Source organism: Microtus pennsylvanicus, chromosome 1, assembly GCF_037038515.1.
Source record: "Microtus pennsylvanicus isolate mMicPen1 chromosome 1, mMicPen1.hap1, whole genome shotgun sequence".
NCBI classification, from domain to species: Eukaryota; Metazoa; Chordata; class Mammalia; order Rodentia; family Cricetidae; genus Microtus; species Microtus pennsylvanicus.
The window spans coordinates 88047853-88070286 of NC_134579.1; the positions used below are offsets into that span (position 1 = coordinate 88047853).

The 22434-nt window shown below is 40.1% G+C and overlaps 1 protein-coding gene across 5 annotated transcripts in view; it reads right to left on the reverse strand.

Moving 5' to 3' along the window:
* Positions 1–4215: 4215 nt before the first annotated feature.
* Pan3 (poly(A) specific ribonuclease subunit PAN3) overlaps positions 4216–22434 on the reverse strand; it is a 115004-nt gene continuing 96785 nt past the window's right edge. For all 5 annotated transcript variants that reach the window (XM_075972048.1, XM_075972039.1, XM_075972067.1 and 2 more), the window contains 6 exons: positions 21400–21490; positions 16212–16351; positions 13361–13490; positions 12915–12979; positions 9368–9506; positions 4216–7117 (listed from right to left, as the gene is read on the reverse strand). In XM_075972048.1, the coding sequence (XP_075828163.1) occupies positions 6977–7117; positions 9368–9506; positions 12915–12979; positions 13361–13490; positions 16212–16351; positions 21400–21490 (706 nt within the window). In that variant the 3' untranslated portion in view covers positions 4216–6976. The remainder of the gene's footprint in view (positions 7118–9367; positions 9507–12914; positions 12980–13360; positions 13491–16211; positions 16352–21399; positions 21491–22434) is intronic.

Consider the following 22434-nt stretch of genomic DNA (forward strand, 5'->3'; position numbering starts at 1 on the left):
ACCCACCCCTCACTCCCATCCATTTCCCTTTCTTGGAACCACACAGCCATGCCTGTTTCTCTGATCCCTCACCCCATCTGTTCTCCTTCAGGGCAGAACTCTTTGAATGGTTTTACTTACACTACCGGTTGGTTTTCAATCCTCTCCTTATTCCTTAAAACCAGTTCAACTTAACAATGCCGTGAGCCACGTGCTCACAGGGAAGGGGCTCTGCACAGGCTCACCAGCCACCGTAGGGCTGAACGGCTTAGTCCTAACCCAGCGCCAGCAGCTGTATGGATTCTAAAAAGGCCTTTGGGGTTGGGGTTTTGGTAAAACACTTGTTGCACAAGCGTGAAGCCCTGAATTCAGATATCTAACTTGTCTTTGTCAGGGTTTCTACTGCCACAAAGAGACACCATGACCACGCCAACTCTTACAAAGAAAACATTTATTTGGGGCTGGCTTACAGTTTCAGAGGTTTAGTCCATTATCATCGTGGCGAGAATCATGGCAGCGTGCGGGCCAGATTCTGCTGGAGGAGTGCTGGAGAAGGATCTGAGCGTTCTACATCTTGATCCACAGGCAGCAGCAGATTATGTCCCACTCTAGGTATAGCTTGAGTATAAGAGACCTCAAAACCCAAACCCAGTGACATACTTCCTCCAACAAACCCCATCTCTTAATAGTGTCACTCCGTACGACCAAGTACTCAAACACACGAGTCTATGGGGGGGGCATACCTGCTCAAACCACCACAAACTTCCATGTAAAAGCCAAGTCTAGCGCAACCCTGTTCAGCAGTACACATCTCTAACGCAAGCATGGAGCAGGAGGGTATCTGTGCAAAACATGCAGATCCTCCTTCTATAAGCTGCCTTGGTCATGGTGTCTTAACGCAGCTATAGAGAACTAAGACTCCCCACCTCAAAGGAAACAAACAACCAAACAAGCAAATAATTGGAGGCTGGAGAGAGGGGTCAGCAGTTAAGAATACTGGCTGCTCTTATAGAGTACCTAAGTTCAGTTTCCAGCACCCATGTGGTAACTCACAACAGTAATTCTAGTTCAAGGGAATCTGGTGCTCTCTTCTAGCCTCCAGGGAGACTAAGTATACACATGATACAAATACATACTTACAGGCAAAACATTCATACACCAAATAAAATCTGTAACATTATTTTACAAATAAAGGTAAGAGTGGGCTGGAGAGATGGCTCAGCCATGAAAGGCTAGACTCACAATTAAAAATGAGGGCAAGAATGATAAAAGACATCCAGCTTCCGAACATGCACATACATTCACACATGAACAATGTACACACTTCATTTCTGCTGCTGTGGGTAAAAGATCCTGACATTAAGCAGCTTACACACATTTTCACTCACAGTTCTGTTACAGCCCACTGCAGTGAAGGTGGCAGAAGTTAAAGCAGCCGATTCTATCCCATACAGTCAAGAGCAAACTCCTATGTGCTAAGCTGATGTTTCTTCTCAGTGCTCTGGGCCTGTTTTTCAGACGGCATCAACAGCTCTGATTCCCCTGTCCCTGACATCAGGGTACTACTGTATACCATGACTTGGTGGCCCAGCAAGGAAATGACCTGTTTTTTGCCTTCCTCTTGGCACACCCACTCTCCAAAGGCTCTACCAGGGGCCAGGACATGGGCGGGTGCTCCTAGACACATTCTTAGTAGAGTCCTGCTTTCAGTCGGCCAGCTCCTGCTACTCTCCCAGGCTAAAGCTCCAAACACAAGTCTAGATGTCACCCCTGCTGTGCCTTGTCTTAAATTCCTGATCCAGAGTCTGGGACTGGGTATACATGTCCTTAAGCTGTTTGGTGTAAAACAATAAATCAGAACAATGTGTAAAAATCTCAGGCCTTGGGCCAAACTTTTAATTAACTGCCCCTCTTCCAGATCCACCTCTGCCCTCCTGCCAAAAACCTCTGTAATTCAGAAATCTTTTATTTATTTAAGATTTCTGCCTCCTCCCCACCACCAACTCCCATTTCCCTCCCCTCCCCCATCAAGTTCCCCTCCCTTGGCAGACCAAAGAGCAATCAGGGTTCCCTGCCCTGTGGGAAGTCCAAGGACCGCCCACCTCCATCCAGGTCTAGTAAGGTGAGCATCCAAACTGCCTAGGCTTCCACAAAGCCAGTACATGCAGTAGGATCAAAAACCCATTGCCATTGTTCTTGAGTTCTCAGTAGTCCTCATTGTCCGCTATGTTCAGCGAGTCCGGTTTTATCCCAGGCTTTTTCAGACTCGGGCCAGCTGGCCTTGGTGAGTTCCCGATAGAACAGAAATCTTTTGGCAATCTCAAAGCTCATTCTCTTCTTTACTCCACACTGGTTCTAGCTTTAAAGTACAACCAGAATCTAACACTTTGTACCTTCTCTGGTACCTCTTCATCCTTCCCTAAGAAGGCCACATAAACTCCCTAATCTTGCTCTAGCATCTTGGTTTCCCCGTCTGTCCTTCACACTATAGCTAGAGTAATCTCCACATTTCCCTGGGGACAGAGGCCAGAACAATGGTCCAGTCAGCACTCATCTCCTCCTGCGCTTTCCTTCCCAGTCCTTCCCCAGTGGGGCTGGTGGCTCCACATCCAAGTCCTCACTCAGCATTGGCTTTAAGAGACTTCTGTCCAGGCCACCCTCTGAAACTGCAGCACCACATTCTAGAGTGGCAAGCATGGTCAGGTAAACGAGAACTACAGAAGAGAATTTTTCTGATATTAATGTTCTCTATGCCAGAGGCTTATGCTAAAAAAATATATTATCTGATATTGAGATTCAAGTGTTTATTTGCTAAGTCTGGTAACTACTGGCTCTCCTCTCATAACCATAATTACCTTCCAAATACTACATACAGTTGCCAGTATCCAAGTGCATTTAGTTCTAGTCTCCCTTCACCCCCAACCAAAACCCATGATGTCTTTTAAAGACTAGAGTGCATTTACTCTTCCGTATAGTTTAGAGCATGTCTATAAGATTCATAGTTAACTTAGTGCCAATACAACTGAAATATCTGTCCCTGGAATGACAAGAAACAGAAGGAAGTTCCAAACCCCAGAAAAGTATCTTCCCTTGGCTCTGAGAACTACATCTGACATAAAATAGACAGTAAATATCTGAGGAGTGAATCCCTAGTTCACTGCACTGTGGGACTGTGGGGTGGCTGCTTGGCCAGTTAGAGGGTCTCAAGCACTAGAGGGGAAATGCGGGCCTTGCTGCTGCCAGCTGGATTCTTACCCCCCACTCACACTGTTGTTAGAAAGACTTAAAGGCACAGGTTTAAAATAGCAACCTTTCTCCTTCTGCCCTGCAGTCTCTGTGGAAGGAGGTTTCACAAGAGCCCTGTGGGTTCTTGTTAGAAGTAGGAGAACAATCCACTGCCCCCGAGCTATAAGATTACAGGGAGGAGGAACTGAGAGCAGCACATGGCTTCTGTTGGATTTCATCAAATGCGACACTGGCCTAGCTTTAACAACATCGTTTTCTAAAAAAACTTCCAAATTAGTCTCCATTTTTATTCCTATCTGGATCCATGACTATCTGCAAATTACTTTCTATATAAAAGTCCCCCTGCCCTATTGTCAGGTCATCTGCCAGTCTCTCAACTGGAAGTAATCTGCTCTCCTTGATCACTCTGCCATCTTCACCCTGAGCATCAAGTCTTGACTACTTTTCCATCCTATAGTTTCAAATCACAGAAATTTTAAATGTATTGGGGGTGGGGGAACCCAACAATAAAATACTATTCAAGCTCAACAAATGCCAACATTTTTTTATAACAACTTATCCTTGAGGAATGTTTTTTTGGGGGGGGGGGAGAAATTGGCAAAGAGTCTCTCTCTTCCACATGGCAAACTGAGCACTAAGGCACACTTAGCTACAGGTGCAGCTCAAGTGGAAGCTGCACAGCTAGCTTTTGAGGCCCTGGGGTCCTTCCCCAAAGCGGGGAGTGGACTAGCTCCATGTCATTCCGTCTTGTCAGATAAGTAGTTTCTTACACAGTCTTATACAAAATCTCCTCCTATCTGAAGTCTTAATTTCAGCACCGACCCAGGACACAGGAGACATGAATCAAAAAACAACTGATAAACCACCAATGTAATCTGCTACCATTTTACCCAAAGGCAGAAGCTCTTCAAAATACATAGTAATTTTCAAAACCCAATCAAGACCAACACCACTATATGAACTGGTAATAATAATAACAACAGAAACAAGTTTATCTCTGTAATTCTTTATTAAAAAATACTGCTATACACATAGAGACTGAAAATAGGGTTAAAGATGAGCAACAGATACTGGGATTGTGACGTTAGAACTTAACATACTGGTGCTTTTTAGGGACAATGTTGATATCCAAATGACAGAATCAAGGTCAAAACAAAATACAAGGGCACCCTCAAAGGTATCTGCAATGAAGTAAATACACTAACAGGATTTAAAACAGGCACAGCCAGCTGAAGTGAGTGCACTACATGATTTCAAGGGTTGTCCTTTCCGTGCTGTGTCTGTCATAACAGGAGGTTATGGGGAGTTCACATCCTTAATTCAATACTCTCAGATATTAAAGTCTTCCTATGAACTAAATATTAACTTTCAGATAACCTCCTAAGTGGGTTTACATTGTGGAAAAAGAGGGCTCCCTTAAAAAAAAAAAAAACCAACCAAACAAAAAAAAACCAACCAAAACAAAAAACCCAACCCCCCCTGCAAAAAAAAACCCAAAATTAAAGAAAAAATAAAAACCAAAAAATTCTCCCCGCAAAAAACACCAAAGCAGAACTCAAGAGTTCTTTTGAAAACCATTCCCAATAAAAGTGAAATGAAAAATAAATATAAAACAAAGCTAAAAAAAATATGCATTTATCCGACACCAACTTTTTCTGGCTGACAATATTTACTCATGAAAACGTTCAGCTGACTATCTTTACTACCCAAACCAAGCCCTGAGGTTACTAGGGGCTGAAGCGGACTAGCGTTTCCGATGCAGACTCTTGGGTTTGTGATGTGAACCTGCCTTGCAGAGGGGAAGTTTGCTGGTCTATGCGGAACGAGAGATTCAAGCCCTAATTTACCCCTGCCCTTCTTTAGCATTCACATAACATTGGTCCACAAATAAAAATTTTCAAAAAGTTCCCAGGCCCCCAAAACTAAAATAGATGATCCCCTTTCATTTTCAAAGAAAACAATATTGGAAAAAATCTCCAGCCCGCTTATAAATTAAGCATTTCATATTTCTTCTAGAATACAAGTAGTTCTTTTTTGTACAAAAGAATTACAATATGATTTGTCAAAAAACATATAAAAAGACAGCTGCTCTTCCTCAAATACATGAGCTAATGATAAAGACTCTTGTGTGTTACATCGAAAGTTCTTGTTCCTTTTAAACAAAAGGAACATCATGGTGGCAAATGCTCATTATCCTTTGAATATTGAACATTATGTTCTTTAAAAATCCATCCAGATCAAATGCAATAATTGATTTTCTCGTTAACAACTGATGCGACCACTCGTGGATGCAGACGTGCTTGTTAAACATGTGAAGTGTGTCTCTAGTCTCCAAAGCTTGCGGTGAAGAGAGATGCTTTTTCTTGATGCAAATCTCAAGGCAGAGAGAAATCATTTAAAGCTTATAAAAAGTGGACAGAGAAATGTTAAAAACTTCTCTGAAATATACAAATATGTATGTTTGTTAAAAATGAGGACAGTAACATCAGCTGCAAGTGCTTGGAGTCTGTCCTGACCTTCTAAGTCTCCTCCACATTTTCTTCACACCTAGAGCAAATTGAACACTCAGTGCTGGGAAGAAGATGAAGTCTTCAAGGTGGCCTTAGGAGAAAATCCCTATGTATTTGGCAGTCTTCAATATCGAAGTGACCACAAATCCCATGAATACTCAAGTTTGGCGACAACTGTATGTCCAAATAGTAACAAAGTTTCAAGGAGGAAAATTGCAAACTTGTAAGATGGGCTTCTCAGGATGATCCTGCAGAGTGAGTTTTATCAAAAGTCCTGTTCCTTTGGGTTAAGCAGTGAGTGCAAAGGCACAGCAGAGAAGTGCCCCTCCAGGGTCGGACTGCAGAGATCAGACCACTGACTGCTGTGCTCAGTTCACCTTCTCAACAGTCTCTGAGTCTGTATCCAGTGTAAAGTACCATTATAAAGCTGTAGTACAAAGGCAAAAAAAAGCAAACTGGAAAGACCCTAAAGTAATATAACTCCTTAACTTTAGGCCTTCAACACAATTTCTTTTTTGTTATTAAAAATTGCATCAATGTAAGTGTATCTGACTGGCAGGCTCTTTGAAGGCGGCTCTGGATGAACCTGGAGAAGAGCAGGGCCTGCTCCTTCAGCTACCGTTCAATTGTTACCTGGAAAAGGATTTAAATTAATAAGGGTAAATTCATATCTGATAACTCACTGATATTTCTCTTTGTGTGTTCTTAAACACAACAGAAGCTTCAATTTGAGCTAAGGTAGGTGGCACGCAGAGTTTGCATACGATACTCAAAAGGACTATTCACTACTCTGTACTTCTATGAACTACTGAGTTGGCCCATCCCCCAAAAGCAAATTCTGCATCTCTCAGTGGCAAAAAGCTGCCTCTTTTTGTTTCCCAATGTCCTTGCAAATAGTTCCCTTAATAAGTATACAATGTGGCAAGAGGTCAAAGATCAGAAAAAAAAGTCTTTAAAAAATTAAAATTAGTGCATACACAAGTGGAAAAACAGAAGCAGGAGCATCATTCACCAAACGGTGACCTTGATCTGACATAACTCTTCAGAGGCCTGTGGCAGCCAGAGTACATAGAAAGTGAGACATTCTTCCTCTCAAGTAACAGTGCACCTGACCCAAGTGCGAAAAGCTTCACTCCTTCCTTTTCATTCTCCTGCTGGCAGAAGACGAAGGACCGTTCACCATAGTGCAACTGGCTGTAGGCTTGGGCCTTCACCATGCCCTGTGGATATTTTAGTAAGTACTACAATTGACCATTTGCAGCCGCAATCAGTTCTTGAAAGGTATTTTCAAAGCAGCGTTTCAGGTCACTGTACGTCACCACCAGCACACTCTTCTCATCCCTGGAAATCAGGCTTATTTTTTCTGGCACACCTGCATCTAGCTGAAAGAAGTTATAAAAAATATGCAGTTTATATCGAGGAAGAGAACTGATTTAATCATTTTAGGACAACATTTTTGACAACGATAAATGAAATATTTAAAGTATTTCTGTCATAGTCCCTTTTCAGGTTTCCATGAACAGCTTACAATACCATGGGTCAAAATGCATCAAATTTCAACTCAAAAGGTTTTTTTTTCTAAGAAACATTGCCATGTTTCGTCCTCCTGCCTTAGTGTTCAAAATGTATTTGATTACTATCTTCAGTCAACTCAGCACTCTGTAATTATTTACCCAATAGTTTCCATTTTGCATATTATGAACACCAGTGTAGAACAGAAAAAATATGTATTCTTTAGGAGAAATACTTCATGGTACTATGGTATCCATAGCCAAACTGTGTTCCAAAGAATGTCAATTAGATGTCACCAATGAGTTGTAACAATGTACCAGCAATTCCATGTAGGAGGAGGGCCCACTTGTTCGTCCTGGCAGCCAGGCTAGCTTAACCCCGAAATAACCACACAGAAATTGTATTCATTAAAACACTGCTTGGCCCATTAGCTCTAACTTCTTATTGGCTAACTCTTGTATTAATTTAACCCATTTCTATTAATCTGTATATCGCCACATGGCTGTGGCTTACCAGGTAGAATTCTCAGCATGTGTATCCTGCAGCTCCATAGCTTCTTCCTAACTCTGCCTCCTTTCTCCCAGCATTCTGTTGTTTTCCTCGCCTAGCTCTGTTCCCTTATAGCTCTGCTATAGGCCCAAAGCACTTCCTTTATTAACCAATGAAAGCAACACATAGACAGAAGACCCTCCTACACCAATTCCATGTCAACCGAGTACCTTCCTGTTTTGCCATTTTAACTTTTAAAACATTTCTTATCCATGTATTTCTGTAGCTTCCTCTATGAGCACCAGTTTTGATCTCTGTCCACTCTAGCTATTGAGGTCATTCTGAGGTCATATTTACACTTTGCTTAATCTTTTCTCTTTCCACTTTTTAAAAACGAAAAACTATTGTCAGTTTGTAAGTTATTTAGAAAAGAAAGAAAGAGGAAACAAAAACGGCCATGGAATGGATCTGGCACCTGACCATTGTTTTGTTAGCACCTGATGTAATCATAAGCTTTTATAATTTACTCTCAAATACACCTCCTCCCATGTGTGTGTGCCACTGTGCATGTTATGGAGGCCAGAGGACAATTTGTCAGTCTTTCCTTTCCCCCCTTGCTTGAGACAGGGTCTCTTTTACCATATGTACACGCATCTATACTTATGCAAACATACATGCATGCATGCAGTCATACCATACACAGTTTTTATTACTCATTGTTCTATTCAATAAAAGAAATGACATGTCAACAAAATATAAAAGAGAAATGCAGCCATCTTGTGACACTTTATTGCAGTAAAAGATGTTTTTCACAATGAAAAACAAAAACTCTAGTCCAGTGGTTCTCAACATATTGGTCACAATCCCTTTGAGGGGGGAATTGATTGGCCTTTTCATAGGGTTAGCATGACAGGTATTTACACGATGTTTCATAATAGCAGGAAAATTACAGTTACGAAGTAGTAATGAAAATAATTTTATGGTTGGAGTCACTACAACCTAAGGAACTGCATTAAAAGGTCACAGCATTAGGAAGGTTGAGAACCACTGCATCAGACATTCCTGGAGAGATGGCTCAGAGGTTGAGAGCACTGACTGCTCTTCCAGAGGACCCAGGTTCAATTCCCAGCATTCATATGGCAGCTCACAACCGTCTAAGTCCAAGATATGACACACAAGAAATATATATGCAGGTAAAATACCAATACACACAAAATAAAAACAAGTAAATTAGAAAGAAAGAAAGGAAGGAAGGAAGGAAGGAAGGAAGGAAGGAAGGAAGGAAGGAAGGAAGGAAGGAAGGAAGGAAGGAAGAGTCCTGTCTTAAATTCCTCATAGAGTATAGCAGGTATAAATCCTGTTGTCTTCAGTCTCCTAGTACTTGTATATACCACAACTCTACCAAGTTGTAATACTACCCTTAAGATCTTAAAAATGCAATTACATGGTGGATGAGATATTATAGGATTGTAAATGTGCTTGCCACCAAGCCTGACACACCTGCAGAAAAGAGAGAATGAACTCCAAAGTGTCTTCTGACCTTGTGTGTGAACATGGGGCATGACGCGCGCGCGCACACACACAGATAACAAAAAACCTACTAAAAACTACTGGGTTTTCTTACTAATTACCTTATTAAGACAGGAAATGATGTGACTGAGGTCAATCCAGGGAGCACCTGCTTCTGTGACCTGATGAAAAAGATGATCCCTAAAGAGTTTCAACAGATAGCGGTCTCCAGTCTCTGACCAAGTTGGGTCCTTTTGAAACCTGGGGAATTAATATTTGATCTCAGTATGTCACTCTACGTGCACATGGCCATATTTTTCAGACTCAAGTTTAACTCAATTTTTCCCAGTAAATAAGAAATTAAGACAGGTTCTGTAAAGTGCTTAAAAACAAATAAACAAACAAAACACTGACCTCAACAAACCCTACATACATAAATGACGTTTCTCAACATTCAATTCACAGGAACAATTATCCCTTATATACTACTCAATCTTTACAACTAGATAAAAAGGAGAAAAAAGGAAAAATTGTCTTTTAACATCTCTGGCCATGCCTGTAAGGAAATGTTTCCTCTGTCCATGCTCTAGGTTACAGAGACGTCAGGTAAGTTTCCACTTTACCAAGGAGCATAAAATGGTAAATATTTAGAAAAAAAGAAAAGGTACCTTCCTGTTTTTCACACTTCACCAAAAGGTGTAAGGAACTGTGAGAAACTGAAGAACCAGAGACCACTTGTAGTTTTCAGCAACCTGAGGACTGCAGTCTAGCAGGAAACATGTGACTCCAGTAAGCAGAGAAAGCAGGGACTGCCCCACTACACAGTGCTATGAGAAGGGGTACGACAGAGCTGAAACATGAACCTGTCCTGGAAGGAGGAAGCCGAGGCTGCTGGCCCCAACAGAAGCATGCTTTGCAGTCAGCAAGAACAAGACAGCAGTAAGCACACTAAGAAAGGCCATTGGGTCTAGATGGGGTTACGGGAGAAAAGAGAGGACAAAGTCAGCACTGACAGACTGGGAAGAAAAAGTCACAAGCATTTTAGGAGAAAGAATGAGATCATTCATTTATTTTAAAGTATAAAATATTGTTCTTAACCCGAATCCAGAGTCATAAAGAAACTTTGGTCAATTTGGCCACATACATAAACATCTACAGAGGAAAAGTCCAACGAGACTCAGAGATGATTAGCTCCCAAAGACAAACAGCAAGACAAGGATCAGACAACACAATAAAAATTAATCAAAGACATAAAAGATCTTCAAATAGGCTCCTTAAAGAGTAAGTCCCGAGCAAAACAGTACTGAAATTCAACTTCTTTCTCATCAAGCTGACAAAATTCTAAGTTTTAAGGAAAGTATTGTTAGGACTTATCAAGAACAATACCAAATTATTCTACAACACCTGACATCTGGAGATTCCACTATCACACCATGGACTAAGCCAACCCTCGCCCCACAAACATTGTTTGAGGAGTTCTCACTGGAGACAACATGGTGCATAGGGTAGCACAATACGCAGAGCACAGTTCTGGATGCGCCCTGTCTGTACAGATGTGGTCCACAGTACATGACCAGGTAGCTAACCTATCTCGTCTCCAGTTTTCTCTCTCATCTATTGAATGATTAATTGGTTATTGAGTACAAGGCAGAGTTTCTCTGTGCAGCCCTGGTTGCCCTGGAAGCTTGCTTTGCAGACCAGGCTAGTCTTGAACTTGAAAGATCCATCTGCCTCTGCTTCAAGAGTTCTGGGATTTAAGGCGTGCACCATCACGCTCTAGTTCTCTTAAACAGGAACTATGCCTCCATCCAGAGGGAGAAGCAGGTCAGACACGTGTATCATGTAGGATTCTGCCTAATTACAAACAGAGCTAAGCAGAAATTAATACAATGAGAAGTGACAATGTATATGTACTTTAAAAGGGTAAATAAACAATACATTTGTACTCTTAACCTTAGAAATATATATAAAATTTTCACAAGTAAACGAGTTAGGGTTGGGACAACTGGTCGACTAAGGATATCAGATAGGGAGAGTGAGGATATTTTTCACCACAAAACTTTTTGAAAATTCATATATAACATATTAAGAAATGTAAATAGAATTTTATAAGGACAATCTAGAATTTTATATATAATCATTTAATAATATGTAAAAAATAGGAACAAAGACAACTTTAGCTTTGCAAGACTCATGGATTCACCCCTTGAGAAAGGTGTGTGCTACAAAAGGGTGTGCTCCACTGACTAAAAATAAATCAGAGAAAGAAAGCAAGCAACAGGGCCTTTACTCCAAAGAGAGAAACAAAGATGGACCACCCAGCCACCCCAGACAGAGAGATGTGCCAGGCCTAAAGTGTGAATGTGGCAGCCGTGAGGCACAACCAGCTGGATGAGCACAGGCGGTGGGAATGAACTGCTAGGTTACCATGGACTTTTCAAACTATTTCCTAACTCTGACACAGAGTTCACTGTGAAGTGCTGAAGAAAACTGATGTTACATGGAACAATTACCGACCCCAAGGGAACAACTAAGAAAACTCCAGAAGAGCTGCCACTGTGCTTCCCTTCTGCTTCACTGAGAATGGCATGCACTCTCAGCAAGGCAACCCCAAGAACAGAGAACTCAGACATCCGCGTTAGGATGGTGAAGAGTGCTATGCTAAAAATAGGGGTGAGCTAAATACTGAGACAAAGTCACAGAACAGAAGAGTCACATTTTGACGTACAGGAGTGAAGACATGAAAATGCTATAAACAAGATTTCAAGAACCGGTTAACACATATATCTTCTTAGGAAGATGACTGGGAGAGAATCCTAATTTAGAATCTTCATTTTGAAAACAGCCACGTGGGGCTGGAGAGATACTCAGTGGTTAAAAGCATTGGCTGCTCTTACAGGAGACCTGGGTTTGATTCTCAGAACCCACAAACACACAGTGATTCACAACTCCAGTTTCAGGCAATCTGATGCCATATTCTGCCTCCTCGGACACCAGGCATGCGTGTAATGCCTGATATCATGCAGACAAAATTCCCATATATGTAAAATAAAAATAAATCTTAAAAAAAAAACAAAGCAGGTGAGTAGGTTCTAATTCCATGGGAGAAAAGAAAGCCCATAAGCAGTGGTCTGCACCAGTCATCGTCTACCTCTGTGAGACCAGAGACAGTCACAACTACAACTCTGTTCAGCCTGGTTCAAGAATTAACAAAGTGCAGAAACACACTCTGTGTCTAATAACTCTAACTTAAAAGCAAGGCTGAACTGGGACAGCATGAAATGATGATGTTCCTCTATTAACAACATGACGATCTATAAAAATGCATTTTCATAGAAAAGCAGAGAAATGCTACAGCCAAGAGATTTCTAATGTCTTCCAACTGACCAAGATAAACAGATGAGATCAGGCTTCCTACATGAGATAGTACTTGCTATCGCCTTCCCTTATCTGCACACACAACTGATTTCTAATATGGCATACAAGGTCATAAGAACAACCACACTTGGGCTGTGGCTTGAAACAGTTCTTTTATGGCTAGCAGTATTAAGGTCACTTCATTAAGAACTTCTTCCTTTTCCAAATAAAAACATTAGGTAGTCCATTCATTCCTTATGCAAATTATTTGCTTTGGTTTTAAAACATGCTGTAAATACTGTAAATCCTTACTCTGGCCTTTCGTTGATTGTTCCCAATTTTGCTAGAAGTCTAAATAGTCTTCCATTTTGAACCTCCTATAAAGACATTTTAAAAAAAGAGAGAGTGTTAATGTTCTAGCTAAACGAAAGTTTTTAAAATGGTACTTCTGCCCCCATATTATTCTTATGCAGTAAATTCTAACACTCACACTTTTGGGTTCCACTCTTACACATATGCCTATTTTGTATACAGTCATACTCAGGGAGATTATGCAACTGATCAATTCTAGGAAGTATTTAAAATATATTAAACAAAATCAAGACTTTGGTTACATGATTATAGTAAAGTCAAGAATGAATAGGATATTCATTAGAGACTAAACTAACACCCAGTGTGGACAAGAGAATTGTAGTCCCAGCCAGCTGGCACAGTGAGTAGTATGCCAATTTACATGGTAACTTGTAACCAGACTCTACCTTAGCAAGGTCTTCCTCGATGACATCATTTCTCATTTGAGCAGCATCCAGTTGAGTATAAAACCGAGCACCAATCATAGGCATGATGTCATTTACACTCCGCATCCTGTTTTGGTCAGTCAACAAGTACCTATCAAGACAGAGAAGAATCTCATGAATGGCCAGTGCAATTTAAGAACAACACAGCCACAGGCGTACAGATGTTGCTGTCACTATAATCTGTGTTCATAATTTGAAAACATTTAACTGTTTTAAAACTTCAGTATTACTTCTGTTCCCTGGAATATTTTAACTGTCCAGATAGCTCTTCCCTGTGTGTTCAAGGTTACAGATGTGAAAAGCTTAAGTAGAAGAGGGCAACACTTACCCATTTCCACTCTTAAGCCCTTTGTTTCAATGGTGCTACATGTAATGACTGTGAAATCTGAGGGTGTGAAACACTGGAAGGCTGAGGGGTGGGGAATTTCCCCTCCAGTTCTTCAAAGATAACCTGCTGCTATTTTTGTGATAAGTCTTGCTTGTCACGATGCCCAAGCAAGTTTTAAACTCTTGGGTTCAAGTGAGCATCTTGCCTCATACTCTTTGGACTACAGGCACATGCCATTGCAACTAACCAAAAATATATTTTTTTTAAGTCTAAAAAATTAATCTTAAGAGCCAGGCGGTGGTGGCGCACGCCTTTAATCCCAGCACTCGGGAGGGAGAGGCAGGCGGATCTCTGTGAGTTCGAGACCAGCCTGGTCTACAGAGCTAGTTCCAGGACAGGCTCCAAAGCCGCAGAGAAACCCTGTCTCGAAAAACCAAAAAAAAAAAAAAAAAAAAGAATCTTAAATTGTGTAAAAATGTAGTAGTCCAAAAGAAATTGTCCTCTGCTCTATGACTTCATGTGTCACCTGTCACTTCCAAGAACTCTATATAGAGAGAGCTCTAAGAGCAAAAAGGGACCAGTTCACTTCTTCCATCATCACTGAGGGAGAAAGTATTGCTCTTTCAAGAGCTGCCTACAGAATACAGTAATGGTCAATCACTTGGCCACTACTCACTCTAAAGGGAAGTCCTTCTCTCACCTCCTTGCAGCTATGCTTCAGGAAACTGTCATTACAGGCCTTATCATTGCCTGCAAACAGTTCACTTGCTTTTATCTTTAACATCTTCTTTAAAACTTTGTGTCTGTGTGGTGGTGAGGTATGACACCTGAGTGCAGATACACATCAAGGTCACAAGAAGGATTTTATCCCCTGGAGCAGTTACGGGTAGTTCTGAGCTGCTGGATATGGGCACTGGTAACTCAACTCAGGTCTCTGCAAGGGCAGCACACACTCTTAACTGGTGAGCCATGTTTCCAGTCCCTTAAATGTCTTTTGTAAGTATCTAAAGATGGATGGAAGTAATGATATCGTATTAAAGTATCCTCACATTCTGGCATATAGTAAACATTCTTTTGATATGTAGATGAATGATTATAACCACACAAATTATCTTAGTTATCCACTGTGAGCATTGATATTTACATTTATCTAATCATACTAAAACCTGTTAGCAGCTATGTTACACCTTGACAAAGTACCTACTCTACCTTATTGTGCCTCAGTTTTGTCTCTAAAATGGAGCTAATAATGATACCCCATTTACAGAGATATTATAGAATTAAGTGCAATTCATGTCAAGAAGTTCAGAAGTGCCTTATTTAGCTCTATAGACATTAGTATGTTGTCACTAGTGAAGGATGGCTTTCACTACTTTTTTCTATGCATTGTCAAGTACCTAAAAAGAACTGTATACGAAGCCTCACACATCATTATCTACTTTCAATAATTGTTAATATAAAGTGAATTTAATTACTACCTTCAGCCCCTACCTTTTCAAAAGGGAGTATTTAGAGATTATATTCTGCAACTGTCCGGAACAATCTGGATTTTGCAAACTAATACTAGAATCATACTAAAAACTTTTTTTGCCCCAAAAGCTGCATCATCTTAATTGATTATTTCTAGGTCCCAGGCAAGCACTGGCTTCCAGTGTCTCACAAGCAAGACAGGGAAGCCAGTTTAACAAAGAACAGGTGGGCAGCCCCATCCTCCATCCCCCAGTTCCATACCCCAGGGCTGGTCCAAAAAGAAACTGGATCATCCAGGGCTACACAGAAAGAGCAGAAGGGATCACTGAAAGCTAAAAGAGACTATTGATTAGGATCAATAAATTCTAATGGCTTTTAGAACATAATAGGGAAAGTAGAGTTGTCTTAGCATCTTTTCCCCCTAAATTAACTCAGCTGTAATCAAGGTTGTTTGCCCTCCCTCTGACATTCTCACTAGAGGTTAGTAAGGGGTCCTTCGGTGGTGATAGTAGTCCACAATGGGTTTCTCTTAAGTCAAATTCATTCCAAACTTAAAGATTTCCTGGACTCTTCCATTCTCTGAATTACACTCCTGGACCAGAGGTTCATATACATAACTGGACAGTGAAGGAGGCTGCACGACAGTATCTCTCACTAACTCGAGCAATACTGGCCACGGGAACTTGAGAGATGGCAAAAATGTTTTGTCTGTACTGTCCATGACTTAACTGGGAGCTACATACATGGTGGTGGTGTTCTTGAAATATAACTAATGTAACCCAAGAGCTAGAGGTGAGTATGTGTCCATAAAACTCTAAAGGGTATTCCAACCAAGTGCCTAATTGAAACAAACTGGCTTATGAATTCACTGTAAGAAATATATAGTTAGCAATAAAGATTAGGACATCAGCAGCTGTTTTGTGTCTGCTTGACTCTAAACAGTGGGAGACTCCTATGGAAAGCTCTATATTAATTACAGAGGACCACTCTGCTTCATGATATGTTAACACTTACAAGATGAGGTTCTTCAGGTCAGAGGAGTAGTTGATTGTCACCAATTCCATGGCTTTCTGTAAATTCTCTCGCTGAATTCCTGCCAAAGAGTTGCAAGCCAAAGCCAACACAACTTTTCCTAATGATATCAGATCTGCTTGCTGACATGAGAGAATAAACATAACTTAATTTCTACTTCACAGGTACACTTTCAATACACTGAACACCAAACTCCTAACAGGAAAAGCACATCATAAACACACAGAGAGAGCGCTCAGGGCAGGTTCTCAGCATGGTTACTTGTTAGAATCACTATGACCTGAGAAAGGATTTCCAAGCCACTCTTTCACAGTCTCAGTTAATGCATAAGCCCCAAATATCTAGAGCTTCCAAGTCTCCTAGTGAAAGGACCACACTTTAACAAACACCACTATTCCAATTATGGACTGCTGCTTTAACAGCTTTAGGGAGCGGCAGCAATGTGTTATAGGTGGCAAGAAACCCTGAAGTCAGTTTTCTCCTTCCACCTTCACAATGGCTCCAGTTGACTCAGGTCACCTGGCTTACACAGTAAATGTCTTCACCTGCTGAGCCATCTAGCTTGCCACAGAATTTGTATTTTTATTCTGAAAATTTAAATACAGCTGATACTTTCCCCTGTTACACAGAACGGGAGGCCATTACGTGCTAGGAATGCTGTGCTAAACAGATAGGTTTCTCATTTCATGAGTCCAACATGGCCATGTGAATGTTACGACAAGACACTACAAGCAAGCACTCACCTGACTTCAGAGCACATGTATCATAAAACATCAAAATAGCACAGACCTCAACAACACCCTGTGTCTTTGTTTCCCAAAACACTTATTTTTTTGTTCACAAATATAATATGCCTTGAATTCTTTTTTTTCTCTTATTTCTTGTTTTTAAAATGAGCTACCCTGAAGCTTTCCTTCAAAAACACAGGTTCTCAACATTCCTGATTTTGTGACCCTTTAAAATAGTTCCTCATGTTGTGGTGACCTCCAACCATAAGTTTCCTTCCTTTCCCCTCCCTCCCTCCATTTCTTTCTTTCCTTCGTTCCTTTCTTTCTTTTTGGTTTTTCAAGACAGGGTTTCTCTGTGTAGCCCTGAATGTCCTGGAACTCACTTTGTAAACCAGGCAGGCCTCGGACTCAACAGAAAACCACCTGCCTCTGCCTCCCAAGTGCTGAGATTAAAGAATCACCATCACTTGGCATAAAATTGTTACTTCATAACTTTAATGTTGTTACTGTTGAAACTGTAATGTAAATATCTGATACCTAGGATATCTGATACGTAACCACTGTAAAAGGGTTGTTGATCCCAAAAGATTCCCATACTTATTACAACTCCATGAAACAGAATGGTCCCCCGCAGTAGTAGCCCTCTGCAACACAACCATCACTTTCCTAGAAGAATGTAGTTGCTCTACGCATGGAATACATTTGAAGCAATTTCTACTGAGAGTCTCTTTTTTGAGACAGGGTTTCTCTGTAGCTTTGGAGCCTGTCCTGGAACTAGCTCTTGTAGACCAGGCTGGTCTCGAACTCATAGAAATCCGACAGCCCCTGCATCCCAAGTGCTGGGATTAAAGGCATGTGCCACCACCGCCCAGCCTTCTATTGAGGGTTTCCATAAATGCTTAAAATTTTGAAGTATCATCTCAATTAGTGCATGAACGTTCATCTCCCAAGCATCAGTTTACTACGGGAGTTTGCGAATCTAGTCATACACTAAAATCACCCGAGGAACTTAAACACAAACCAAACAAAAATGATGCCCTGTGGTCTCCTCCTTGCCTGCATTTTGGTGTTATCCATTAGGGATATGTTCTAGGGGGTAGCATCTCTCAAAGTCCCTACTGATAATGTTTCTAGTGGCCTGAAAAGGTATGAAATGAGTGTGTCTGGGAAGCCAGGAATGTAAGGCAATCATCAGTGAACTGTAGCACAAGATGGCTATCCTTAACACGCTATCTAAATAGAGCTGAGGCCAAACTGCATTACTAAAAACACTTAACTGTTCAAACTCAACATTTTACTCAAAACTACTACTGTGGGATCTGACATTTTACACATGAGTTTCTATGATCAGGAAAACTGACTAACTTTATAAAATATTTTGAATTTGCAGGAAGAAGTCTGGGATTCATGCCAGAGTTGGCCCAGGCAGTAGCACAGGATGGTGTTATTATCATGCCTGTCTGGTCAGGGTGCTACGAATGACCAGGAGTCATTTCAGTCACCTTAAAAATAAGCAAACGTCCCAAGTTATATTGATGAAATTACAGAAATTCTAGCTTTGAATAATATGGAATATTGGGCATGTCTACAGGGTTTCAATCCAGTGTACTCAGCGTGTTAGCAGCCTGTGCCAAAGATAGCCTCCTATCCTTTGAAACAAGTCTCAGTTGGCCCCATCCCATATGATGCCTCCTTCCTAGAATACTTCATTATTCCCTATGTGAAAACAAAGGCCCAAGGCAGTTGGAGAACTATGAGGTTTTAAAGAAACAAATGTCTATTCTGAATATTCCCTCCTCTCTAAAAGTGACTCTGGATGGAAACATTCACTTTCAGAAATAAAATATACACATGATATAATCCAGTTTAGGTTACAATTTACTTTTTAATAAAAAAGTCTTCATTAGTTAAGAGATTTTGGCATTAGAAACTTGGGAACTTTTTTTTTAACCTTATTTTTCAGCTAAATGATTTTGTATTCATTATTTTGCTTCTTACCTCCATCAGGTTTTGCCTCCACTTGCTGAATTCAGGATGTATCCCCCCAAATCATTTTCAGTTTCTTCCTGATTCTTGGTTTTGTGTTTCTGTCTCTGATTCTATCTATGGCTCTACTTAAGTCTATCTGACTGAAAGTCAGTCTCTAGTCACGTATCTGAAACAGACTATGAGAATAGACTACAAGAAACAATGTACCCCTCTCTGCTGAGCCCTCTCCTGTCAATACATGCCCCCTTTGGGACCATCTTTAAATCTTTCCTATGCCTCATTATAATAATTTATATAAAAAACCTACATATATACAACAACAAAAAATGGAAAGAAACCCAATAAATTCATTTTACTAAAAAATAAAGAAAGTGAAAACTGGCTGAAAGCTGATAGAGTTTATAAATGAAAGCAGTTTCTGACTTACAAAAAAAAAAAAGCCCAGGTTTATAAAATAGTCGGTCACTTGTAATTCAAGGTAATCTCCCCCCTTTTATAAAGTATCACACAATAAATTATGTGAAATAGTATCCATTTGCAAAAAAAAAAGTGATTCAGAAAATAAAATTCAAACTAGTCTTATTTTATATTCATAAATGATATTTTTGGTGCTGAAGGTTAAACATAGGGCTATATGTATGGTTCGTAGTCCAATACTAATTAAAAAAAAACAATTCTATTAAAAACAGCAGTGATAAATCTAAGGCATGAGCTTCATTTTTAAGTATGGATGAAAGTTTCTAGGTTTCTGGTAGTACTGGCTCTAAATATTACCCAAAAATGTAGTGGTACAACTTTCTTAGACATAAGCAGGTCATTAGTACTTAGTAGTACTCAGTTACAATTTTGGCTGACTTTTAAGATAGACTATGCTCGTCTCAAACTCACTATCTGACCTCCAACCTCCTCCTCAGTGGTATAGCTGGAGGCATGACCTACCCACACCTAGTTCATCAGTCACTTTTGGGATTAAAAAAAAATTAGGCCAATTAATTACTTAGTAAGTATAACACAGCAGAAGAAAAGTCACTAACAATTAACATTCCACAAAAAATTGATGGGATAAACCACACTTAGATGAAAGAAATTGCTTTCTGGAGATGTGTGTGCATGTGAATCAGAATTCTTCCCTACATTGCCTAGCAGATGCCAGTACCAACCAAGGCAGCCTGGTAAGGCAGGCACAGCCAAGAGGAATTAAGATAGAAAAGGTGTGCATAAAATGTGTGCAAAAGTGCCACTATACCTCAGACAGCATGGCTTGTAGTTCAATGGCCATAGACGAGTTCATGAGGCTGAAGACCGAAGACTACATAGGATTCTATTTCTTACCTTTTTGTTCTGAAATTTTGTTTTACACTAAAGTAAATTAAAACTTTCTTTTGAAACAAACAAAAGTTGAAAAGAGGAGAACAAGGGGAAGTATGTCTTCATGTGATGAAACCATTCTGCCTTGCACCAAACCTCGGGTAAACAATCGTCTAAACACAAATAAATATGACTTCCTTCTTACACAAAGAACTAAAACTCAGCTTATTTATTTATTTATTTGTATTTTTTCGGGACAGGGTTTTTCTGTGTAACTTTGAAGTCTGTCCTGTTACTCGCTCTGTAGACCAGGCTGGCCTCAAATTCACACCTGCCTCTGCCTTCTGAATGCTAGGATTATTGACGTGCACTATCACGCCAGGCCTAAAAATCAACTTTAATGACAGTTACAGATCTCAATGTGAAGCACTGCATGACAAATGGACTAAAATAAATAAATTATTTACTTTAAATACTCAAGGTATTTACACAGTAATCCAAATAAGTACCTACTCCTACTACTCCTCACAGTGACAGTCTCTCTGTTGCTTTCTGCAGTACTAGCGATCAAATGCAGAGCCTGGAGTATGCTAAGAACCACTCTACCACTGAACTACAATCCCAGATTCAGGGTTGGGATTGCTGTACTTCTACACAGTAGTATATTAGTAAGGAAATAAACATCAAAATAGCTAAGAACACTGTGGAGTCTGAATACTGATTCAGTAACAGAATGAATTTAGAGAATAATAAATTCTGGTAATATGCAAGAAGTGACAACTTAATAGCAACAAAAGAAAAACACAGAACAGGGTGCTCTGATGTCACTTCTTTGAAAATAATACAGTGAGACAGCATTAGTAAACTAGTAGGTCTGAAAAAGTAAAACAAGTAGTATCATCTAATATAATGTACTCATCTGACTGAGACAAATATATTTCATTGCTAAACAGCTAGTCTCTGCTTGGACTAATGGTTATTTATTCTGTCTGTTTCAACAGTAAGGCTGCACTAATTAAACCACAGAGGTTAAGACACCACTCAAGAATGAATTGAGACTTAAAACCTGAATACTTTAAAACCAAGGTTAACTTAAAGAACAAAAACAAAATAAGCTTTAAACACCCATTAAAACTCTTACTCACCTGGTATTGAGCCATTAATGCCAAAGGATTATTGTTTTGACTGTTATCAAATGTTAAAACATCAAAAACTCCTACACAATTTACTCGCAACCTGTAAGGACCAAAAAAAATCAAAGAAAATAATTATACTTCTCCCAGTATATACTAATGAATATTTAACATTTCCTAGTACTAAGAAAAAACCTAAAATGTTAATAACTATAGCTTTCATCTCCATCCTCCTCACCCACAAAAACAACCATTTCAGAGATAACGAAACAAAGACTGAGAGGTAGTAAATGGCGTGACTGTAGCTGTAAAAGTCAGGATGATAAAGCTGTTTTGAGTTACTCATGAAAGGAAACTGTTTACTTCCCAGCACTTGCTAAAGACACAGCTGGCACTGTTCCAAGCATATTACATACATTAACTAAAACCTCTTCGTGGCTTCACCAGACTAAGGGGAAAGTGTCACAGCACAGTCTAATGTCATTGCTTAAGCTCAGAAAGTCAAGAACTTCTTTGGCAAGTAACAGAAAACACAGACCAGGACACCACTGGGCTTTACTGCTGTTGGTTTCTACTGGGTGTGCACACAAAAGGTCTCTCTATGTTACAGCCCAAATAATGAGACTATAGATAGGAACCCCAAGGTCCAGCTACAATATTCAGTTCTGTATGCTGCACTGCTCAAGCAACTCTCAAAAAAGTTATAACAACTAAAAAGTTAGGTGAAGTTAAGGTCTTTGCTTCCTCAATGTATTATTCTCAATGCTTGGAACTTAACCAACAACAATCATCTAGCAACTTGATGATCCCAGGCAGAGGCAGGCTGTGACTTCAAGGTCAGTCTGGTCTACAGAAAGAGTTCCAGGACAGCCAAGGGTACACAGAGAAACCCTCTGAAAAAATCAAAGGCTAAAGGAAAAAAAAAATCAAACAAAACAAACAAACAAACAAACAGGCAAACTGAGGAACAGTTTTGAAGCTCTTCCAGTCTAAGGATGATTTACGGCCATATTGAGAATGATGTCTCTACGAGAAAGTGGTGTTGAT